Source organism: Conger conger, chromosome 5 (assembly GCF_963514075.1).
Source record: "Conger conger chromosome 5, fConCon1.1, whole genome shotgun sequence".
NCBI lineage: Eukaryota > Metazoa > Chordata > Actinopteri > Anguilliformes > Congridae > Conger > Conger conger.
In genome coordinates, this window is record NC_083764.1 from 21,948,398 (window position 1) to 21,966,591 (window position 18,194).

An 18,194-nucleotide genomic window follows, 5' to 3' on the forward strand; every position below is an offset into this window, starting at 1 on the left:
ATTTCGAAGGACTGGAGGAGAGAAAAGAGGAGGAAGAGGAGGGGGAGCCCTCGGAGGGGCCGTCGTCCCGGAGACGGGCAGAAGGGGAGCCGAGGGGCGGGGTCACGGAGGGAATCCCCCACCATTCGAAGGAGGACGGCGGGGAGGAGGAGGAGGCACGCAGGAGCCCCGAAGCCCTGGAGCTCCAGCTCATGGCCCGCAGGGAGACAGAGGAGGGCAGCGCTAATCGCAAGGCAGAGGTGCGTGTGCCCCTTGGATACTTCTAGCCCCATAATCTTCATTCCTGGTCCTGGAGAGGCACAGGGTTTTTGTTTTCACTTTAATATCAGCAAACAATTCAGACCCAAGAAACTAGGTGAGTTAACTGTACAATAAACTTCTTTAACTGATTCATTAATAGCCAAGCAACAACGAAAACCAGCACAACCTGCGGCTCTCCAGGATCAGGAAAGTCCAGTCCGAGCCCAAGAGTCTCAAATTCTTACATTCCTCTAGAGGCCTCTAGGTGAAGAGCATTACACACCCTCACAGAAGTTCAGGAAAAGTTCTAGACACAATATGTTCAAGAAGGAGAACAACTTCTGTATATTTTCTCCATTGCAGATTTCACTTATAAAGTTTATTGAAAGTGCTGAGATTTCAGTCACAGATCTCTCAAAGAGCATACAGATACACAGGTGCACAAAACAATTATAACTAATTATTTTTATAAGAGGAGGGTCACTCACTAGTGATAACAGTTGGAGCAGTCAGCTAATTTATTTTGTGGTGGTTCACATTTATTTGAAAGAAAAATATTCATTTGCATTTCATTATTCCATATGACAACAGTAATCATTGATCATGACAAAAAACGTACCTAGATTTGGACAAACAAATGGATGGTATATTAGGAGTAAAAAAGAACAATAAGAAAAAAATAGAAGACGACACTATCACTTGTATATCAAATTCATCATTGAGATTCACAATCCAAAACAAATGATCTGTGACAGAGTTTTCTGTCAATATTACTCCCTCTATGTAGACCAATAGCCTCTATGCATAAAAACGGGTTGAAGAGGCAGTATGGGAGCATCCATTGAAATGATATGCAATGGGATAGTTCTCATTTTTGTGTCTAATGCTGCTCCAGCATTTATTAATTAATTGCTTAAGACTAGTATTTTTTGCCAAAATAGATCTTATCTCACAGGCACTTCAGAATGTAAATAAATATAAATCTTTACCTTCGAGTCTAAATTCCACAAGGTTAGTTATTATCTCTAATGGGGAGCAAGCAGCCTTTGTCTGGGGTTGGAGGTGACGTGCACCAATTTATTTCTTAGGTTAGGACCTCTCTTGTAAACAATATAAATAAAGAAATAAAAAATGACTAAAGTGTTCAATTACAATTTTTTGGTGTACATTTTAAAAAATAATTTATGATTGAGGGGCAAATGTGAAAATATGTGACATTGAAAAACATTTCATAGCTTTAGACTCATAAATCCTGGTGCATTCCAGACAGCTGAATTAGAGGCACTCTCAATACAAGGTGAGGTATTGCCTCGTTCTTGAAATCTTTGCTTCACAGCAGAAGCTTTTTGAGTCTGTGGAGTGGCATATGCATCTAAGTCTGTAAAAGTGAGCTTGTCTGGTGTTTTGGAACCCATTAACACTCAAAAGAAGTGCGCAAACCACACATACTGGTCCCCTTGGTTGTCTGAAATGCCCCAGGCAAGATCAGTTGAGCACAGAAAAGTATTTGAATCCAAATTACGTACATACATATTTGACCCAGGTGTGTATATGTATGTGTGGCTTCTCAGGGTCCCCATGGTCTTATTTGCCATACTGCACAGCAACATGCCTGCCCCTCCCCTGCTCCACCCCCCTCTCCTTCTACTGTTCCCCAGCTGCTAGGCACTCCAGTTCCCATGAGCCCTGAGTCTCTAACTCTCTCCATCATCTCTCACACGCTATAGCACCACTGAAATCCCTCATCAGGTTCACAGTCTTGCTGTAATACTACGACTACTGCTACTACTACTACTACTACAACCTCTACTACTAATATGAATAATAATGAGGAGAACGAGAAGCAGTCATTTTTTTCATGTGAATCTTCTATCTGACACTTTTGTCGTCGTCGAGTTGGAGTAGACGAATGGAGTTATTTTGTACTGCAAAAATTCTATTTGTCTTTTTTTGCTGAAGGGCACTGCAGGGCTATTGGGATTAGAACCTTCCATCTTCTGGCCATAAATCTGGTTATAACCCCCCTAGGTGTCTATAAATCCTGTTTTAAAAGCCCAGGTGTCTCTTCTAGGAGAAAAGGAAAAATGAGACTTGCTCAATCGGCAAGGTGCTTCGGGATGTTCTGGAAACTATGCAGCTTATGCTATAGTTTCACTTTCATTTTGACAGTAGCTGTACATTATGTAAGGAATAATCAACGACGATGAGGTAGTCGTTAAATGGTTTTAACGCTCAATGTAGTAGTTGCCTCGCCTCCACGGAGTGCGTTAAAACCCTTTTACAACCACCTCGGAGCTCATACCATTGTCTTTTACCAAAGATCAAAATATACGCATGATGTTGTTCATATTTTGGGGCAATTCTTCCTCAAAATAAAACGTAAAAAAAGGTTTTGATTATTATTTGTCTTGCCTTTATTATTTATTAAACTGGGCTTAAATTGGTTTATTATTTGAAACTTATTCCTCCCTTTTTACACCAATTTCGCAATCACAGAACAGTTTTTAGATGCCAAAATTGTTTTGGGCCACACAATGCTCAACTGTATCATACAATTTATCCAACATTTCCAGCTTCTCTATTTTGTGCTGGTGAAAGTTAGCCACTAAAGGAAAAGATTATAGCTAAATGACAGTTGCCATTAGGTGGTTTACAAGCAGTCAGGACAGAGGGTTGCAGGTTCGACCCTGCCCAGGGTGTCAAAGTCACCCTGAGCAAGACACCTAACCCCCAAAACGAGCTGGTTGGTGTGCTTTGCATGGCAGCCAATCACTGTTGGTGTGTGATGATGTGTGAATGAGAAGCATTAATTGTACGGCGCTTTGGATGAAGGCGCTATATACATTTAAATATGCAGGCATTCAATATAACATCACTGTACCTCACAAAACCATTCACAGTTATATCAGATGCCCTTTTATAGTTTTTAAATGCAAATAGCTTTATTGGCATAACAAAATCATGGTCAATAAAAAAATCCTTTTAATTGTGGTTATTGTAAAGTATACTCCTGAGTGCTGTTGAATGAGGAGCTCGCTTAATCTCTCTCTCTCTGTGCAGGATCACGAGGTCGAGAGTCTAGCCGCCATTGAGTCAGAGCTGGAGAACATGGCCCAAAAGCTCCACGAGTTGAGGAGGGGCTGAGTGCTGTTCCAGCTTTCCACAGGTGTACGGCCTCACTGGAGACACAGCCCTCTCTTGTAATACCCCTCTTGAAAAAGCACTGGTGTCTGGTCCTGTTCCTGGCCACCCTTCTCACCATACCTCTTTTCTACCCTTTCGTCATGTGCCCGGCCCAGCTAGACCCGAGCCCTTTTTGATCCGCCATTTTCTTCCTACTATGCTAGTGCTTCGAAGCATCCCTGCTGCTTCTCATGAAATGGAAGTAATAATGATGAAACTAAAAATGCCACATCGATTCTTTTGATCGGTAACGAGTGATGGGGGAGTGTGTATTCTGTGAGATGGTATATGCTTGAAATTATGTATTCTTTCTAACCTATTATATTTATAATAAAATTGTACCTTAAGTCCCTTATTATTCTTCAAGATACATGCAATAAATAAGAATTTGTAACAGATGAGTGATTTCAGAAAATTAAATGCTGTATGGAATTTATCTATAAATGAATAAACTGGATGGATTTGTCTGGCGATTGCTCAGTGTGCACATTTCAAATTAGCTCTGGTACAGAATGTAGTGCACATGTTGTCAAATTGAACAAACAGTGCCATGTCAAATATACACTCAATGAGCACTTTATTAGGTATTTATTACTTATTTTTTAGACTTCTACTGCTGTAGCCTATCCACTTAGTTGTGTGTTCAGAGATGTTTGTCTGCATACCACCGTTGTAGTGTGTGGTTATTTGCATTACTGTCACTGTCAGTTATTCTACAGTCAAAGTCACTTAGATCACATTTTTCCCCCATTCTGATGGTTGATGTGAACATTAGCTGAATCTCCTGACCCGTATCTACATGATAGTATGCATTTGGCTGATTAGATAATCGCATGAATAAGTAGGTGTAATAAAGTAAAACTTTTCCTAATAAAGTGCTCGGTACATCAGGTGTGAGAGGTCCCCATCCTGTCCAGTAGTGTGACGCTAAAATCTATAAAATAATACAAAAAAAACTACAACAGTTCAATTTAAACGAAAGGCCAGATGGCCTGCTTGGAATGCATAGGGCCACCAATTAGTTAACCACTTAAACCACACTCCAAATGCAATAGTTTCCCCCCTTGTTACAGATCTTGTTTGCATGAAGGGAGGCGGGGGTGTTGTTTCTTTGTTTCCTTGGCAGAGACTTGCATTGTGCTGATGAGATGCCGACCCATTTCAGGAGCCCGAGCCATTCCGCATTCCTTCCAAGCAAGAGGCGACCGTTTCCACGGTTTCCAACAGACATGAAAGAAAAAGAACTGACATCACCAGAATTCAAAAAGCTCTGTCTTGGCAGATCGGAGCGATGCTTGCAGCAGTCTCTTCCCAGAGCTGTGGATAAAAATAAACCATACTAGCTAGATCTGCTGCATAATCAGAAAAAAAAAAAAAAATCTTTAATGTGCTTACACATAAATAAATTCTGCTTTCTGGCATGATTAAGATTTCATAACATATGCAGTGCCTTTCTCGTCAAAACCACACTCTGAGGATCATCACAACATGCAAACATCACCATTACCCCAACACTACTCTGAACGAAGCGCTAAAGCAGCACAGAAGTTAGCTTTGCCCACCATTTTAGCACAGTCAGTAAACTAGCAGGCATACTTCCTCTTTTTTTCGACAGAGAACACAACTCAGCTCTTAACAGTCAGCCATTTTGTTCCTCAGATGAAAACAGTCAGCCTAGTCTGTATCCCAAAGGGTTTTCCAACTGGAATGAAAGTAATTCAAATCATCCTCTAAAGTCAAGTTAATATTCTATATTTATTTCATTTTCCCCCAGATTTATTCACATCATTAAAAAGGCCACAGAAATGTAATTCTTTTCTCAAGAAGAAATCGAAAAAAAACAAAGAAAAAAAAACATATATATGAAGATAACCATATATACGTGTGAAGATATGTAAACATTCAAGTGGAAGCTAACAGCACTAAAACATTGCTGGGATTAGAGGAATAGCACGTCAGGCACCGAGTTTCCCCTTTTATGCACCATGAAGGAGTAGAAAGCACACAAGCTTCTACACGTATGGAGCTGTCAATCACTCTCCTGAGTACGACCCCTGAGGACACGCCCCTCTATCACTCACCCAGTGCTTACCCAAGCTCTGTGGGTACATGTACTGTATGTATATAAATTATACAAAAGAAAAATAACAATAACAATTCAAAATAATCTTCTCCATCCTTAGTAGTTAGGTATTTATACATTTGAAGAGTTCCTAGCTGATAGTACATAGTAGTGATGCCCAACATGAGAAAAGCCTATATTGATAATAGCGAAAAAGACGTAGAAACAGTCAGATGTCAGTCCTGGATCATTTTGGGATTAAATGACACTAATACCAGAGGTGATATTCAGAAGGAAATACAATTGGGGTTTTAGGGAGTGAGCCTTGCTGTACAAAAACAGATATGCCAGCTTGACATGTGATAACATGGCTCAGCTGGGCATGAGCAGGTCAACCAGCTAGTGCTGGTAGGTCGTCTGAGCTGGTAGCTGGTCAAAACACAGCTTGGGTTGGTCAAACTATATCAAGCAGAGAGCTGGTCTGTACTGGTGAACCAGCTACCAGCCATTTAAAAACCTAGCTTTTTTCTGCAGGGAGGGATTGCAGGGAGATTGAGGTGCTGGAGATTGAATACAAATGTTCTGGGAGTGCTCTCCTGTCCTGAGACAGGATACACAACCGCATACAAGCACAAAATCAAGAAAGATGCGCATGCAGGACATTTTGGGTAAGTTGTTATGAATAGTTTTTCTTTCATCAAATCACAGTATTTGATTTAAAAAGTCAAATCAAGAATTCCACAGCACTATGTAAAAAGCTTCAAAGAAAACCGTGGGCAGAAGCAAAAAAAATTAGGCTACTAAACTAAATGTTGTTCACACTACTCACAAAAAGGAATGTTGATTCAATAAAATATAATTTGCATTCTATATTATCTTACAATAAAATTAAACATGTTGTATTTCAGTTTCCCATCTGCACTCAGAAACTTACAGTACTATGAATAAACTGAGGCAGGTAGTGTAGGGATAATTTGTTTTAGACAAATTGTTTTAGTCTACCGTGGAATTTTCTTGAGAACCAGTCGCATTTTGAGCATTGCACACACACACACACACACACACACACACACACACACACACACACACACACACACACACACACACACAATCATTTGATTTCACTCCCTCCAGATGAATACGAAGGCAACAACAAGAAAGCATTATCCCAAGCTCCCAAAGTTCTGCTGCAACACTACGAAACGGAACGAAAACGAAAAAGACAGTAAGCCACAAATCTACTCTTCATCTTCATCTTCTTCCCCCCTCCTCGTCCTTGGAAAGTTTTGTCTGGTTACGGACATGTTAGCTTTTTATTAGTCAGGGGGTGAGGCAGGTCAGCCGGGGTGAGGCAGGTCAGGCTGGAGTCCAGTGTCTGTCACTGGGAGGAGGCGTTGGTGGCTATAGGACACAGGCAGTGTGGCTGGAAGTTGGGGGACAGGTCGGCGTTGCAGCCTCTTCTCTGGCCCTGGGCCTTTTTCGCAGACTCGCTCTCCGCCATTCGGGCTCCGTCTTTACCCAGAATGGCGCCGCAGGCCCGGTCGCCGGTGTTGGGGGTCTGGCCCACCGCACTGTCCCTGTGCGGCCCAGAGGGGGCGCACTCGGGCTCCTGGCCTTGCAAGACCCCAGTGATGTGGTTCAGGAGGTCGGTGAAGAACCCCGGGACACCCTCGTAACCTGTAGACAATGAGGGGGGAGGAGTCTGTTAGGAACTGGTAGAGCTGATGTATGTAAAATAATCAAAGAAAACAAGCACAAGTCAAAAAGGGAACATTTTCTTTGAATTGTGTAAATTATGCCCTACCGGCAAGAACAAATGGACAATGCCATTGTCAGCTTGTCCAAGTTGCTTTAACATGTATTTATGACAATGTGAAGTTGGTTGGTTCCAGACCTGGGTCAAATATGTAATGACATTTCTGTGCTCGATTGATCTTGGTCTGGTACAATTGAGCAAAAGAAGAATTTGTACTTAATTTGAGTATTCCATAAATGGTTCAAAGATTAGATAAAGCCGTACTGGTAACTCTTTACTGCACCAATAAACACACAGCTATAAGTTGTGAAATATCCTGGTCTGCAAAGAAGCAGGGTAAATATTATATATATTTATATATGATGAAACAGGGTTGCTGAAGTGAGCAGTGAGTGCTGGGTAATCAGAGGCAGGCAGTGTAAGATGAGAGCAGATCTCTGTTTAATGCCCGGGGCGACTACACACTAATGCTACATGCTAATGCTGCAGAGGGGCCTTCCCCTGTGCCAGTGAGCAAACAGAGAGTCCCCTCGAAGCGCTCTGCATTTCCACGGCGATGCGCTGGGGGAGGGGCCATGTGGCCAGCCTCTGGGCATACCCTTTGATGATGACATCACTGCAGGCACTCCACAGGGAGCTCTCAGTGAAAGTGCGATATTGTCTACGGCTTGGACCCACCGGTCAAATACACTCTGCCTGGCATCCTGGTCACATCTGACAAGCATGAAATGCCAGTGATATTTATTGGATTGCAGGGGTGCCATTTAGTTTCTAAATAAGCTTCTCCATTGTAAAAGCTTTAGTGGTGCCCTTAGGTGTTTGTTCCTGCTTGTCCAAGTGCCGATTTGTCTTGGTAAGAAAATGGCACGTAAGCCATACGTATTGAACAGGAGCAAAGGAAGATTAAATGTATGGCTGAGGGAGACACGGGTCATATGACACTCCGTTGTTTAGCTTTTCCCAAAAGCATGACCTCATTGCTCAGCTCATCTCATATCTGGTGACTCTATACTGCCGCCTTATGGCCTGAACCGTATATCTGTCAAACAGACACTCGAAAGGCACTTCCTTAATGGCAGGCACACAGCTGCAGAGCTCCAGTTTCTCCACACTGTGACTGTGAAAGCCAGGCCAATCAGAGCCAGCTATCCTCTCGTACACTCTCTGACACCCTCCCCCGGCGGTCTTGGAATAAGGCACGCACCTGGGAAGGCGTTGATGTCGATAACAGCGTGCTGGCCCGTCTGGTTGCTGATGATGATGTCGATACCAAACAAGGACACCCCTAGCGCCTGACGCAAGGCCTTGGACAGTTCTCGGATGACATCATCACTGGGCAGCTGGAATACCCCCTCCGCATTATCCCTCTGTGCGGGAACATGAGCACAAAATGAGGACAATTATCACCCAGGAACATAGCATAGCACACTGACGAACAGGCCATTCAGACGAGCAATGCTCTCATTTTCCTACCACGTGTTCCACCTGGTCTTTACTAAATGGCTCTTGTACATTAATAATCTGCAGTGGAACTACTAGTTCAGTTTGTGAAGTCTTCTGCAGATAGCAATCCCTGACACATCCACACCTGCTTACTGTAGAGTGCTTCTGATCTGCTGGGACAGGTGTGTGGGTTTTTTCAATTCTTTGGTCATCAACTATGGAGGTCTTCCTTAGCCTACCAGGCCCTTTGCAATTACTGAGCTAACCAGCACTTGCTCACAAGCTTACCTTGACCTGTCACAACTCTGGTCCTCTTTTTGAAAATGGCCAATAACAGCCTCCAAAGGCAACCAAAAGCCTAGAATCAAGACTAGATACTGAGAGCTCTATTATACTTCGTAAAGCCATTGCATACACCTGATTAATCAGAAACACCTGCAAAGCCATTTGTCCCGAACATTATGGTGCCCTGATAGTCCCACATGGTCCTACTGTATATAGAATGTTCTATCTACTTACAGAAGTCAGGTCTGAAAAACACTCTGGCTTGGAAACGTTATGACTGTTGAAGAAAATTGCTCCTCGTTCTGAAAAACAAAACAAAAAAAACTGTGGTTAGCTTATGGGCTGACTGACAGCAAAGACTGTGGAGTGAAACAAGTTAGTCAGACCATCTTTTCCATTCTGAATACAAATAATCTGAGATATTACGGGTTTGCATTCTGTGTCTGCAAATTGTGCTTCCTTTATCAATAATCTTGAATATTTTGTGGAGAGGAAATTTTCCTTACTCAGGACTCTTGCAGTAGTCGTGTGGTATCTCCCATCCTGGTACATCCGGTTAACTCCTAAATGTAACTTTCATAGACTTAATTTGGATTTTGAAAAAATGAAAGCCTGTGTCATTTGCCCCAACTGGCTATTGCCCCACAGACAGAACAATTCTGACGTGATAAATTTGTTGGGGTGTCTTATAATGACTGGAGCTTCCAAAGGCAATCAGTGAAGCTTTGCATGCGGCCTGACACCCAAAGTCCTGAATGGCAACATCCTTATAGTAGCCTGATATTGAAAACAAATGTATCCGATCCAGTCACGCTGTTCGGATAAAGTTCTGCCGTTCTCAGCTTTGCCAGCAGATGGCAGCCATTATCACAACATCAGAGTAACCTGCAACAATCCAACGTGAGGTGACTAGCTTGGTTCAGTCTAAAGCCTTCACTGCTCCAATTGACAGCTCATATTAATGCCTACAACGCCATGCATTGAGACTAAGAAAACTAACATCAAGCGGCTAAAAACATAAAAATAAATTATGGTAAAATAACAATGCTCAGAAAAGCTGATAATATATGCATATGGCTACTGCAAAGCAAGAGCACGACTCATGAATTACAATTGGGCAAAAGTCCCAGTTTTCATCCCGGGACACAAGACTGTAGAGGACTGGAGGGCGAAGGACAATGCGCTGGTATTTTTGGGCCAGTTCTCCACCTGTACTTCCAGGTCATGGGGTTACTCTGGATGACCCAGTGGAACAGGCCAAACCACTGCGGCTCCTCCACCTGTCACTAGAAACGCTTGCCGTGACTGACGGGAAGCCGCAAATGGAATCTATCAAACGGAATAAATCAAACCGGATGGATGAGAACACCATAGGAAGTCGTACCGCACAAACCACAGAAACAGGATGGGCCTCACCTGGGAGGGCGACCGTGCCTGCAACATTATCCCCGTGGCCATAATAATGCGGCTTCCTCGCCTGACACCGCGTGATAATTTACAGCGCTACGTGCAGGTTCAGGAGCTGAGAGGGTTGTGAAAGCCAGGGGTGTCCTGTGTTACACAATGTTTGTCTTTGGCGGTGCAGGCGTGGAAAAAACCAGCGCGAAGCCCTCGTTCACTCCCCGAAAGAGCAATAAAACCGAGGGTGTGTTTACGAGCTTCACTGATAAGCCAGTCTGCGCGGGGGGGAAAGTCCCGCTCGAGGTAGACATCGCCGGGCCTGGCGCGACCACACGCCCTCTCGATGTCAGACACCGAGGCTCTGCCAAGTCGTCACTCGAGCTGATTCGAGCCCGTACGAGAGGGTATTAATTCCCTCCCATCCACTGTGTGGTTACCCGCTGAACAAAGACCTGGTATCTTAGGGGTGGGGTGAGGCTGCCCGCCTCTGAACTGACCCTCGGCATCGTTACATCGGGAGACGGACCCCCAGCCTTGTCGAGAAAGTGGGCGTGCGGTGCTGGCTGTGTGGCTTTGAGCCCACGCTTGTTTGCCTAGACCGTAGTTCATGCAAATGGCGGTTTTATGACAAGGGAAGGGAAGAACCGTTGTGACACATGTGCGCACACACCCACGGAGGTGTGGACTGGACTTTGAGACTCTTATTAGCGGTTCAGAAAGAGGGACAGAGAGATAGAGAGAGAGAGAGCAGAGACTGATGGAAAGAATGAGACAGAGACAGAGTGGGGGGAGAGAGACATAAAAGAGAGATTGAGAGAGCGGCAGAGTTGGAGAGAAAGAGAGAGAAAGAGAGAGAGAAATGAAAAAGCTAAATAAAAAAGTTGGTGTGTGTGGTTACTGTTCATTGTTTCTAGCCTTTCATGTATAAGTATTGTGCAGTTGTGGATATGTTTTCGTGAACATTGTATGCTTTGGCAATACAAAATGTAATGCTTTGTCATGCCAATGAAGCAAATTGAATTGAATTCAACTGAGAGGGCCTGTATAGTACTGATTTTCATTGTTTCACTGCCGGCCATTAATTACTTCAAGAGCTTCATTTAAAGTATTGATCACATTAGCAACCGAGAGGCAACTAGAGTCTTTCTTATCAGTACCATGGTCACAGACACAGGTAGTAGCACAAAGGAACAGGGGGATATGGACAGGAATAACAGAGAAACAGATGGACACAGACACGAGAATAAGAGAGAAACAGTGATAGACAGAAATAAGAGAGTCAGGGAATAATAATAGGACAGGAGAAACAGAGAGAGAGAGGAATAAGAGGGACACACAGGAAAACAGAGAGAGAAACAGCAGGACAGGAACAGAAAACAAGAGGTATACAGACACAAGAATAAGAGAGGAACAGAAAGACAGAGGCAGGATTAACAGAGCACAGAATAAAACAGGCAATAAGAGGGACACAGGCACAGGAGTGGATCTGGGGCGTCTCACCTGCAGGTCCGGAGGGGAAGTTCTTGAGCGAGGGCCGCTCCACCATGGTGTAGGACTCTCCCACCACAAACACCTTATACAGCACAGCGTTGTGATTGATGAAGCTCTGGACCACACAAGGGGGCTTGATGTCCTTCAGGTCTTCTTCACTGAAGATTAGCGCCATCTGCGAGGGAGGGAGTGGGGAAGGGGAGATCAGAAAGAATGCAACACCATCCTCCATACAAAATCCACTCTACCACATCTTACTCCTGTGATCAAGCCTTATTTCTCTCACAGCCCCCCCATCTCTTTTCCATCTACTCAACTCCTCAATCTGCCAATGTATTGTTTCCACTCCTCATCTATTCCTCCCTCAGTCCATTTATCTATCTAGAGCAGTGGTCCTCACTCCTTGTCCTGGAGAGCTGCAGGATGGCCTGGCCTTTATTGTTACTGAGCACACAATAGATTAATTAAAGCAGTTAATTACACAGTTAACTGACCTCGCCTGATTTCTTGGGTCTGAATCGGTTGCTAATATGAAGGGGAAAACAAAAACCAGCACACCCTGTGGCTCTCCAGGTCCAGGAGTGAGGTTCACTGATCTAGCTGTTTTGAAATTAGTGCCAGCATCTTAACAGGAGTCAATCAGCAGCCGCTAATCCAGAGACATTTTAAACGATCCCAGAGCAGTTCTGGGAACAGAGCTGATGCCTGCACTCCCACTGGGGGTTTTGGGTTAAGGTGGCATCAGCCAGTAACTATAGGAATCTAGAGTAGCCCTGGCCAATGGGGTCCAACACACCAACTCAATGAGCAGTGAGTGTTCCTCGCTGAAAAGTTAGTGCACGATTATGACTCAAGGTACAGTACTGTGCAACGGTTTTTTTATGCAGGTGTGAAAAAATGTTAATAGTTTAGTAATAGTTTATTTTTATCAAAATGCGTGAACAGAAGTGAATGAACCGAAGAAAAATTTATTTTTGTTCTGTTCACTCACTTTGCATTTTGTTAATTGATTAAAAAATAAACTATTAACATTTCTACTATTGAAAGCATTCATACTTTACAGCATTTTTCACATCTGCCTCAAACTTTTGCACAGTACTGTAGATCTGACTGAAAGTCAAGATTAATGTACCATTTTTAAAATGCGATTTAATACACACCTAGAAGGGCATATTGAAGGATTAATTTATACATTCCTAGCACATCCAAACAAATATGCACCCTGGTGTTTTTATATCTCCCTCATAATGACACCCTTTATGTGACTTAAACAGAGAGACGGTCACCCCTCAGTTATGTTCCTGAGAAAACAGGAAAGTCAGTATCCCTGTGTTCTTCACACCATTGGCAGATTAATTGGTAACATATTTATCTTGAAAGTTGAGTGAACATCAAAGGTCATTGAGTTGCATGCACAAGGTGTAATATTGATCGTTCTTATGCTAAGCAGAGCTCTGCGGTATTGAGACAGAGCAAGGCCAAGCCCATGTTTCGAGTATAAAGGTGGCATACGAACACACCATCCCCATAGCAACACATCGACAGAGACTCTGCCTTGCATGAAGGCTGCTACGCGAGTCAGCACAAGTCGGACAAGAAAAGGAACAGGGTTCCTCTAATGGAAAAGATTCTTCAGGCCTTCAGGGGACTTCAATGACATTTTTCAAAGTTTTCAAGGACAGCCTTTCACAAAGGAAGCCTGCAGTTCCAGTTCTGTGATGAAAAACACTTCCAGATTTAGCCGCACAATCGAATGAGGAATGGAATTTCCGTTTGGCTCAAACTGTGGCAAAACAGCCACCTAACACTGTTCAGTGATGACTCAACAGTGTCCAGCGATGACCACACGAGAAATCATTAATCACACGAGTCGCCTCTGCATGCACCCTTTTAGCAGATTGGTGTTAGGTGTATTAGCATACATTGCAAGATATCATTTGAATAATTACGTACCAATAATTTATCAAATGCTTTCACCCAGATTGACTATCAAATCTAATGGACATTAGCACTGTCATATAGGATAAAAAGTGTAGCAATACACAATATATATATATATATATATATATATATTTTTTGCTTAACCATGCTAAAAACCATTTTTAAAATGTGATTTAATACACACCTAGAAGGGCGTATTGAAGGATTAATTTATACATTCCTAGCACATCCAAACAAATATGCACCCTGGTGTTTTTATATCTCCCTCATAATGACACCCTTTATGTGACTTAAACAGAGAGACGGTCACCCCTCAGTTATGTTCCTGAGAAACTACACTCACTTCAGGTACTTATAAGACTTATTTTTTTTACGTCTACTGCTGAAGCCTATCCACTTACTCTTCTGCAAACCACTGTTGTAATTTGTGGTTATTTGCGTTACTGTATCCTTCCTGTCAGCTTTGACCAGTCTGGCCATTCTCCTCTGATCCCTCTCATTAACAAGGCGTTTCTGTCTCGGTGAGTGTATATAGTGACAAATGTATTAAAACTATTGAATCTATTCAATGCATTCAGCAAATTCACCTGTTCAACTTTCAGACATATTCAGCAAATGTTAATATTCAACAGAATTCCAACAATACCACACCCACTGTGCAGTCCGTAAGTATTTGGACAGTGGTGACAATTTCTCTTCTTTTGCCTGTGTACTCCAGCACACATAATGCACTATAATGTCTTATTCATTGTTGAATTTCAAATGCAATGTGGTGGAGTACTGAGCCAAAACAACAGAAAATGTACCACTGTCCAAATACTTATATTGCGCTGTACCTCCATATTTCCCCATTACAGCCTTACCTCATGGGAGTTGGTGCCATGTGCTACCCGTGTTTTGCAAACTGCAGGTACAGGAAGACAGAAAGGAGTGTTAGAATGCTCTGGGATCATAACTCTTGTGTTTGGTTAGTGTCAAATTGCCTCACAAACTTTGAATAGAAGAGGAATGACACATTTGAGAGAGGTATTTTATAACCAGTGACTGAACCATTGAAAATGTGGTTCTTGTATTGTGTTTCTATTTGCTGTTCATCATCTGTATTTGCTTTATGTCTTTGCCTATATGGTTTCTTTGAATATGATACAATAAAGATGATGAATAATTGAAAGTGTCAATTAAAAATAATAAATATCAATAACCTATTGCATGAAAGTGTTTCTTTTATTTTTTACAGATAAATGTGATTTATGCCCACAATGCCTTCATTAAAGTGAAGCCATTATCCCAAATAATTAATGACACTTTTACCGTTAAACACAATCTAACAGAGGTAAATGGCAACCATATTGTGTATAGTGAGTATGTTTGCATACATTTTATTTTGGTATTGCCTTAAAATCCCAGTAATGTCCTGGGTATATTTGACCCAGGGCTAACAGTTTCACAGGTGCTAATGAGCAAACAGAACGTGCGGGTTAATCCTAACACTTCACACATAATCCCGTTATTTCTGTGAAAACTAGAGGCTGGTCCAGGGCCAGCTTTTTCCTGGCAGCTGCCGTGACTCACTGAACGGGAAGGTGATTCCGTGCTTCTCGATCTGCCTCATAGTGTCCGGTCCATACTCGCCATTCAAGACCATGAAGGGAGGAGAACAGATCCTGTCATCTGCAGAGAAGAGAAGAGACTTAACTGGTAGCTGTTCATAAGGAGACCAGGTCCCTATTCTTAGTGAAGAACTTCCTGCTAGTCTCACTGCATCTCACATCAATTAAATCACCCAGCACCAGAGCAGCTTAAAATACACACATTTTTTGTGACACTGCTTTTCTCTGATTTTATCTTCTCTAGATTGAGATAACACCAGTGTTATGCTTTCCCTGGGCTAAAATGGTTTTGTTAATAATCTCACACATTGACAAACTAGCGATGTCGCCTCCAGACATTTTAATACCATGCCACGTTTTCTATAAATTACCATACGCAGTTCTGTAATGGCTTTCCCATCTAAGGCTTTTTTTTCAGATTAAAATGGGGGCAGTTTTGTGCACCCAACAAATTAAGGATACAGAGAATTGAGGATTTAAGGAGATTAGGTTTCTATTTTAATAAAAAGCAGATCACCTTAAATCACTGTTGAAAACTGTAAAAATTGGTACGCAAAGTCTGTCAGGATTAATTAAAACATGCCATAATACTGGGTTTTGGTATAAATAATGAAAATAAAGTCTACTTACAACAAAGCAAATGTCTAAATATATTATCCACACAAGCGCATATATATATATATATATATATATATATATACTGGTTATAAACATTTATACATATTTATGCGGACACACACACAAGAAGTGTATGTATAGATATTCTGTATATAGCCTACAGATAAATACACAAACACTATATATACACACTTCCGTGAACACTTTGTAAGATATTTATTAGACCTATTTTTTAGACATCTGGCACCATGCCCAAATCGAAATCACTGAGATTACATGTATCCCCCATTCTGATGGTTGATGAGAACATTACCTGAAGCTCCTGACTCGTATCTGCATGACGTTATGTATTACACTGCTGCCACATGATTGGCTGAATAGATAATTGCATGAATAAGTAGGTGTAGTGTTATTCCTAATAAAGTGCTCAGTGAGTGTATGTTTATATAATGGCATTGGGGACTTTTCTTGGCTCTAAACATACAAGCAAATATCTTACTAGACACTCCCATTTCTACACAGAATATATGTTTAAATGTTGATAGTGTTAAAATAACTGGAGGATGATCATGTATTTGTCACATTTAAAGCGCTTCATGCTAACCAAATAAAATGATTATACTACAGTCTTAAGTGTCCAATTCCAGAAATTCTTCCTTTATTTATGGTCATCCTTCTTAAAAGAGTGATGATTACACAATGGCCATTAAATGAGGCTTGGCCATTTAAAGACTGATTCTTGCTGCGTCATAAATCTAACGGGGACATTCTTATAAACATAGAGAAGAAAATGACCAAAAACAAAACATAAAAGCGCACACGCACACACACACACACACACAAACATACACATGCAAGCACGCATACAAAGAGCATACAAAATAGAATAGAAGTGCTTGTGAGTACTACTCTGTAATGCAAACTGATATTTTAGTTATATAAAGCAATTTAGATAAACAATCTGCTTTTAAAAATTCTAATAATCCAGGCAGTGAGGCTAGGTCACCCAGATGACATTCACTGACTGAATTCTAATCGAACACAATTAGTCTACAATTCCCCATTTTCTAAATGCACAAATGAATAGAGTACAATACATAGAGCTGAAGGAAACAACATTAAAAACAACTTCTCCAGAGGAAAAAGTAAAGTTCTGGACAGAAATAAGTTTTGCTTCCCAAATAATGGCCAGAAGGATAAAATCCCATCTAAAACTTTACTAAATTTACCCCTATTGTAAAGTTTCAATAATTTGTCCTTTATTTTAAACATCAGTCTGGACTGTTTAGCTTTTCATATGAATGAATACAAATTGCTTGCTGGCTATAGCCCTTCATGCCAGTCCATTTAACAAGCTAAGAGGTTGGTGAAAGCCATGCTAACTGATATAGGCCTCATAAGAATTATCCCAGCTGCTGCTGTTGACATCTGTAGGTCTGGTTGCTTGGTGAGACCAAAGCGTACTCACACTCTTGGTATTCTAAACAGAATAATCTCCCACTGAAAAAGCTGAAGCCAAGAACAACCACTCACACTTTCATCAGTTTCCATACACAGTTATTCCAGTAACACTGTACAATGGAATAACTGTGTATTCATTTTACTCTAAGGGTACATGAATTGGCATTAACAAATGTAGTTGCTAACTAACTAACTACTGAGAAGTTAATCTGTGCAGCTCTATTAATGTATTTGCACATCAATAATTGATATTATATTCATAACCACTACATTAGGGTCATTCTGTGAAACATTAACCAGAGGGGTGGGGGGCGACCACTCCAATTTTGCTTTGTGTCAATGTTAAGTATATTCAATAGAGAACACAAAACAAAGGGGGTTTGTGCAGAATTTAGAGCATAATATATTTGTATGTTTAATTTGAGATTATGTACTCTAATTTTCATAGTACTGCTCAGAAAAAAGTTATGTTCATTCGATAATTCTAAATCATGCGGCTTGGCAATTCTGTTTCAATATTGGATGACTTAGTAGATCAGCACCACTTGGTGTATGACTTCCAAACTTCTAAGACTAGTGGATATTTTGGTTACGAGCAGCCATAAAGAAAATGAAGTCAAATGGATAATTCAAAGGGAGGAATCTCTATACTGGTAAGGTTTAAGCTTACAGGACATAATATGACCAAACACAACTAAAATGC

At 41.6% G+C, this 18,194-nt stretch overlaps 2 protein-coding genes across 3 annotated transcripts in view; one reads left to right on the forward strand and one right to left on the reverse strand.

Annotated features, from left to right (window-relative positions):
* The window catches only part of LOC133129533 (chromogranin-A-like), a 15,561-nt gene extending 11,667 nt beyond the window's left edge, over positions 1 to 3,894 (forward strand). The window contains exons 7-8 of the mRNA XM_061243694.1: positions 1 to 239; positions 3,301 to 3,894. The exon at positions 1 to 239 is cut by the window's left edge and continues 87 nt beyond it. Of these exons, the coding sequence (XP_061099678.1) occupies positions 1 to 239; positions 3,301 to 3,384 (323 nt within the window). The 3' untranslated portion in view covers positions 3,385 to 3,894. The remainder of the gene's footprint in view (positions 240 to 3,300) is intronic.
* Positions 3,895 to 5,159: 1,265 nt separating this feature from the next.
* The window catches only part of LOC133129631 (inositol-tetrakisphosphate 1-kinase-like), a 32,015-nt gene continuing 18,980 nt past the window's right edge, over positions 5,160 to 18,194 (reverse strand). For both annotated transcript variants that reach the window (XM_061243849.1, XM_061243848.1), the window contains exons 6-11: positions 15,375 to 15,473; positions 14,666 to 14,706; positions 11,871 to 12,036; positions 9,204 to 9,271; positions 8,446 to 8,608; positions 5,160 to 7,162 (exon numbers count right to left, since the gene is read on the reverse strand). In XM_061243849.1, coding sequence (XP_061099833.1) covers positions 6,864 to 7,162; positions 8,446 to 8,608; positions 9,204 to 9,271; positions 11,871 to 12,036; positions 14,666 to 14,706; positions 15,375 to 15,473 — 836 coding nt within the window. In that variant the 3' untranslated portion in view covers positions 5,160 to 6,863. The remainder of the gene's footprint in view (positions 7,163 to 8,445; positions 8,609 to 9,203; positions 9,272 to 11,870; positions 12,037 to 14,665; positions 14,707 to 15,374; positions 15,474 to 18,194) is intronic.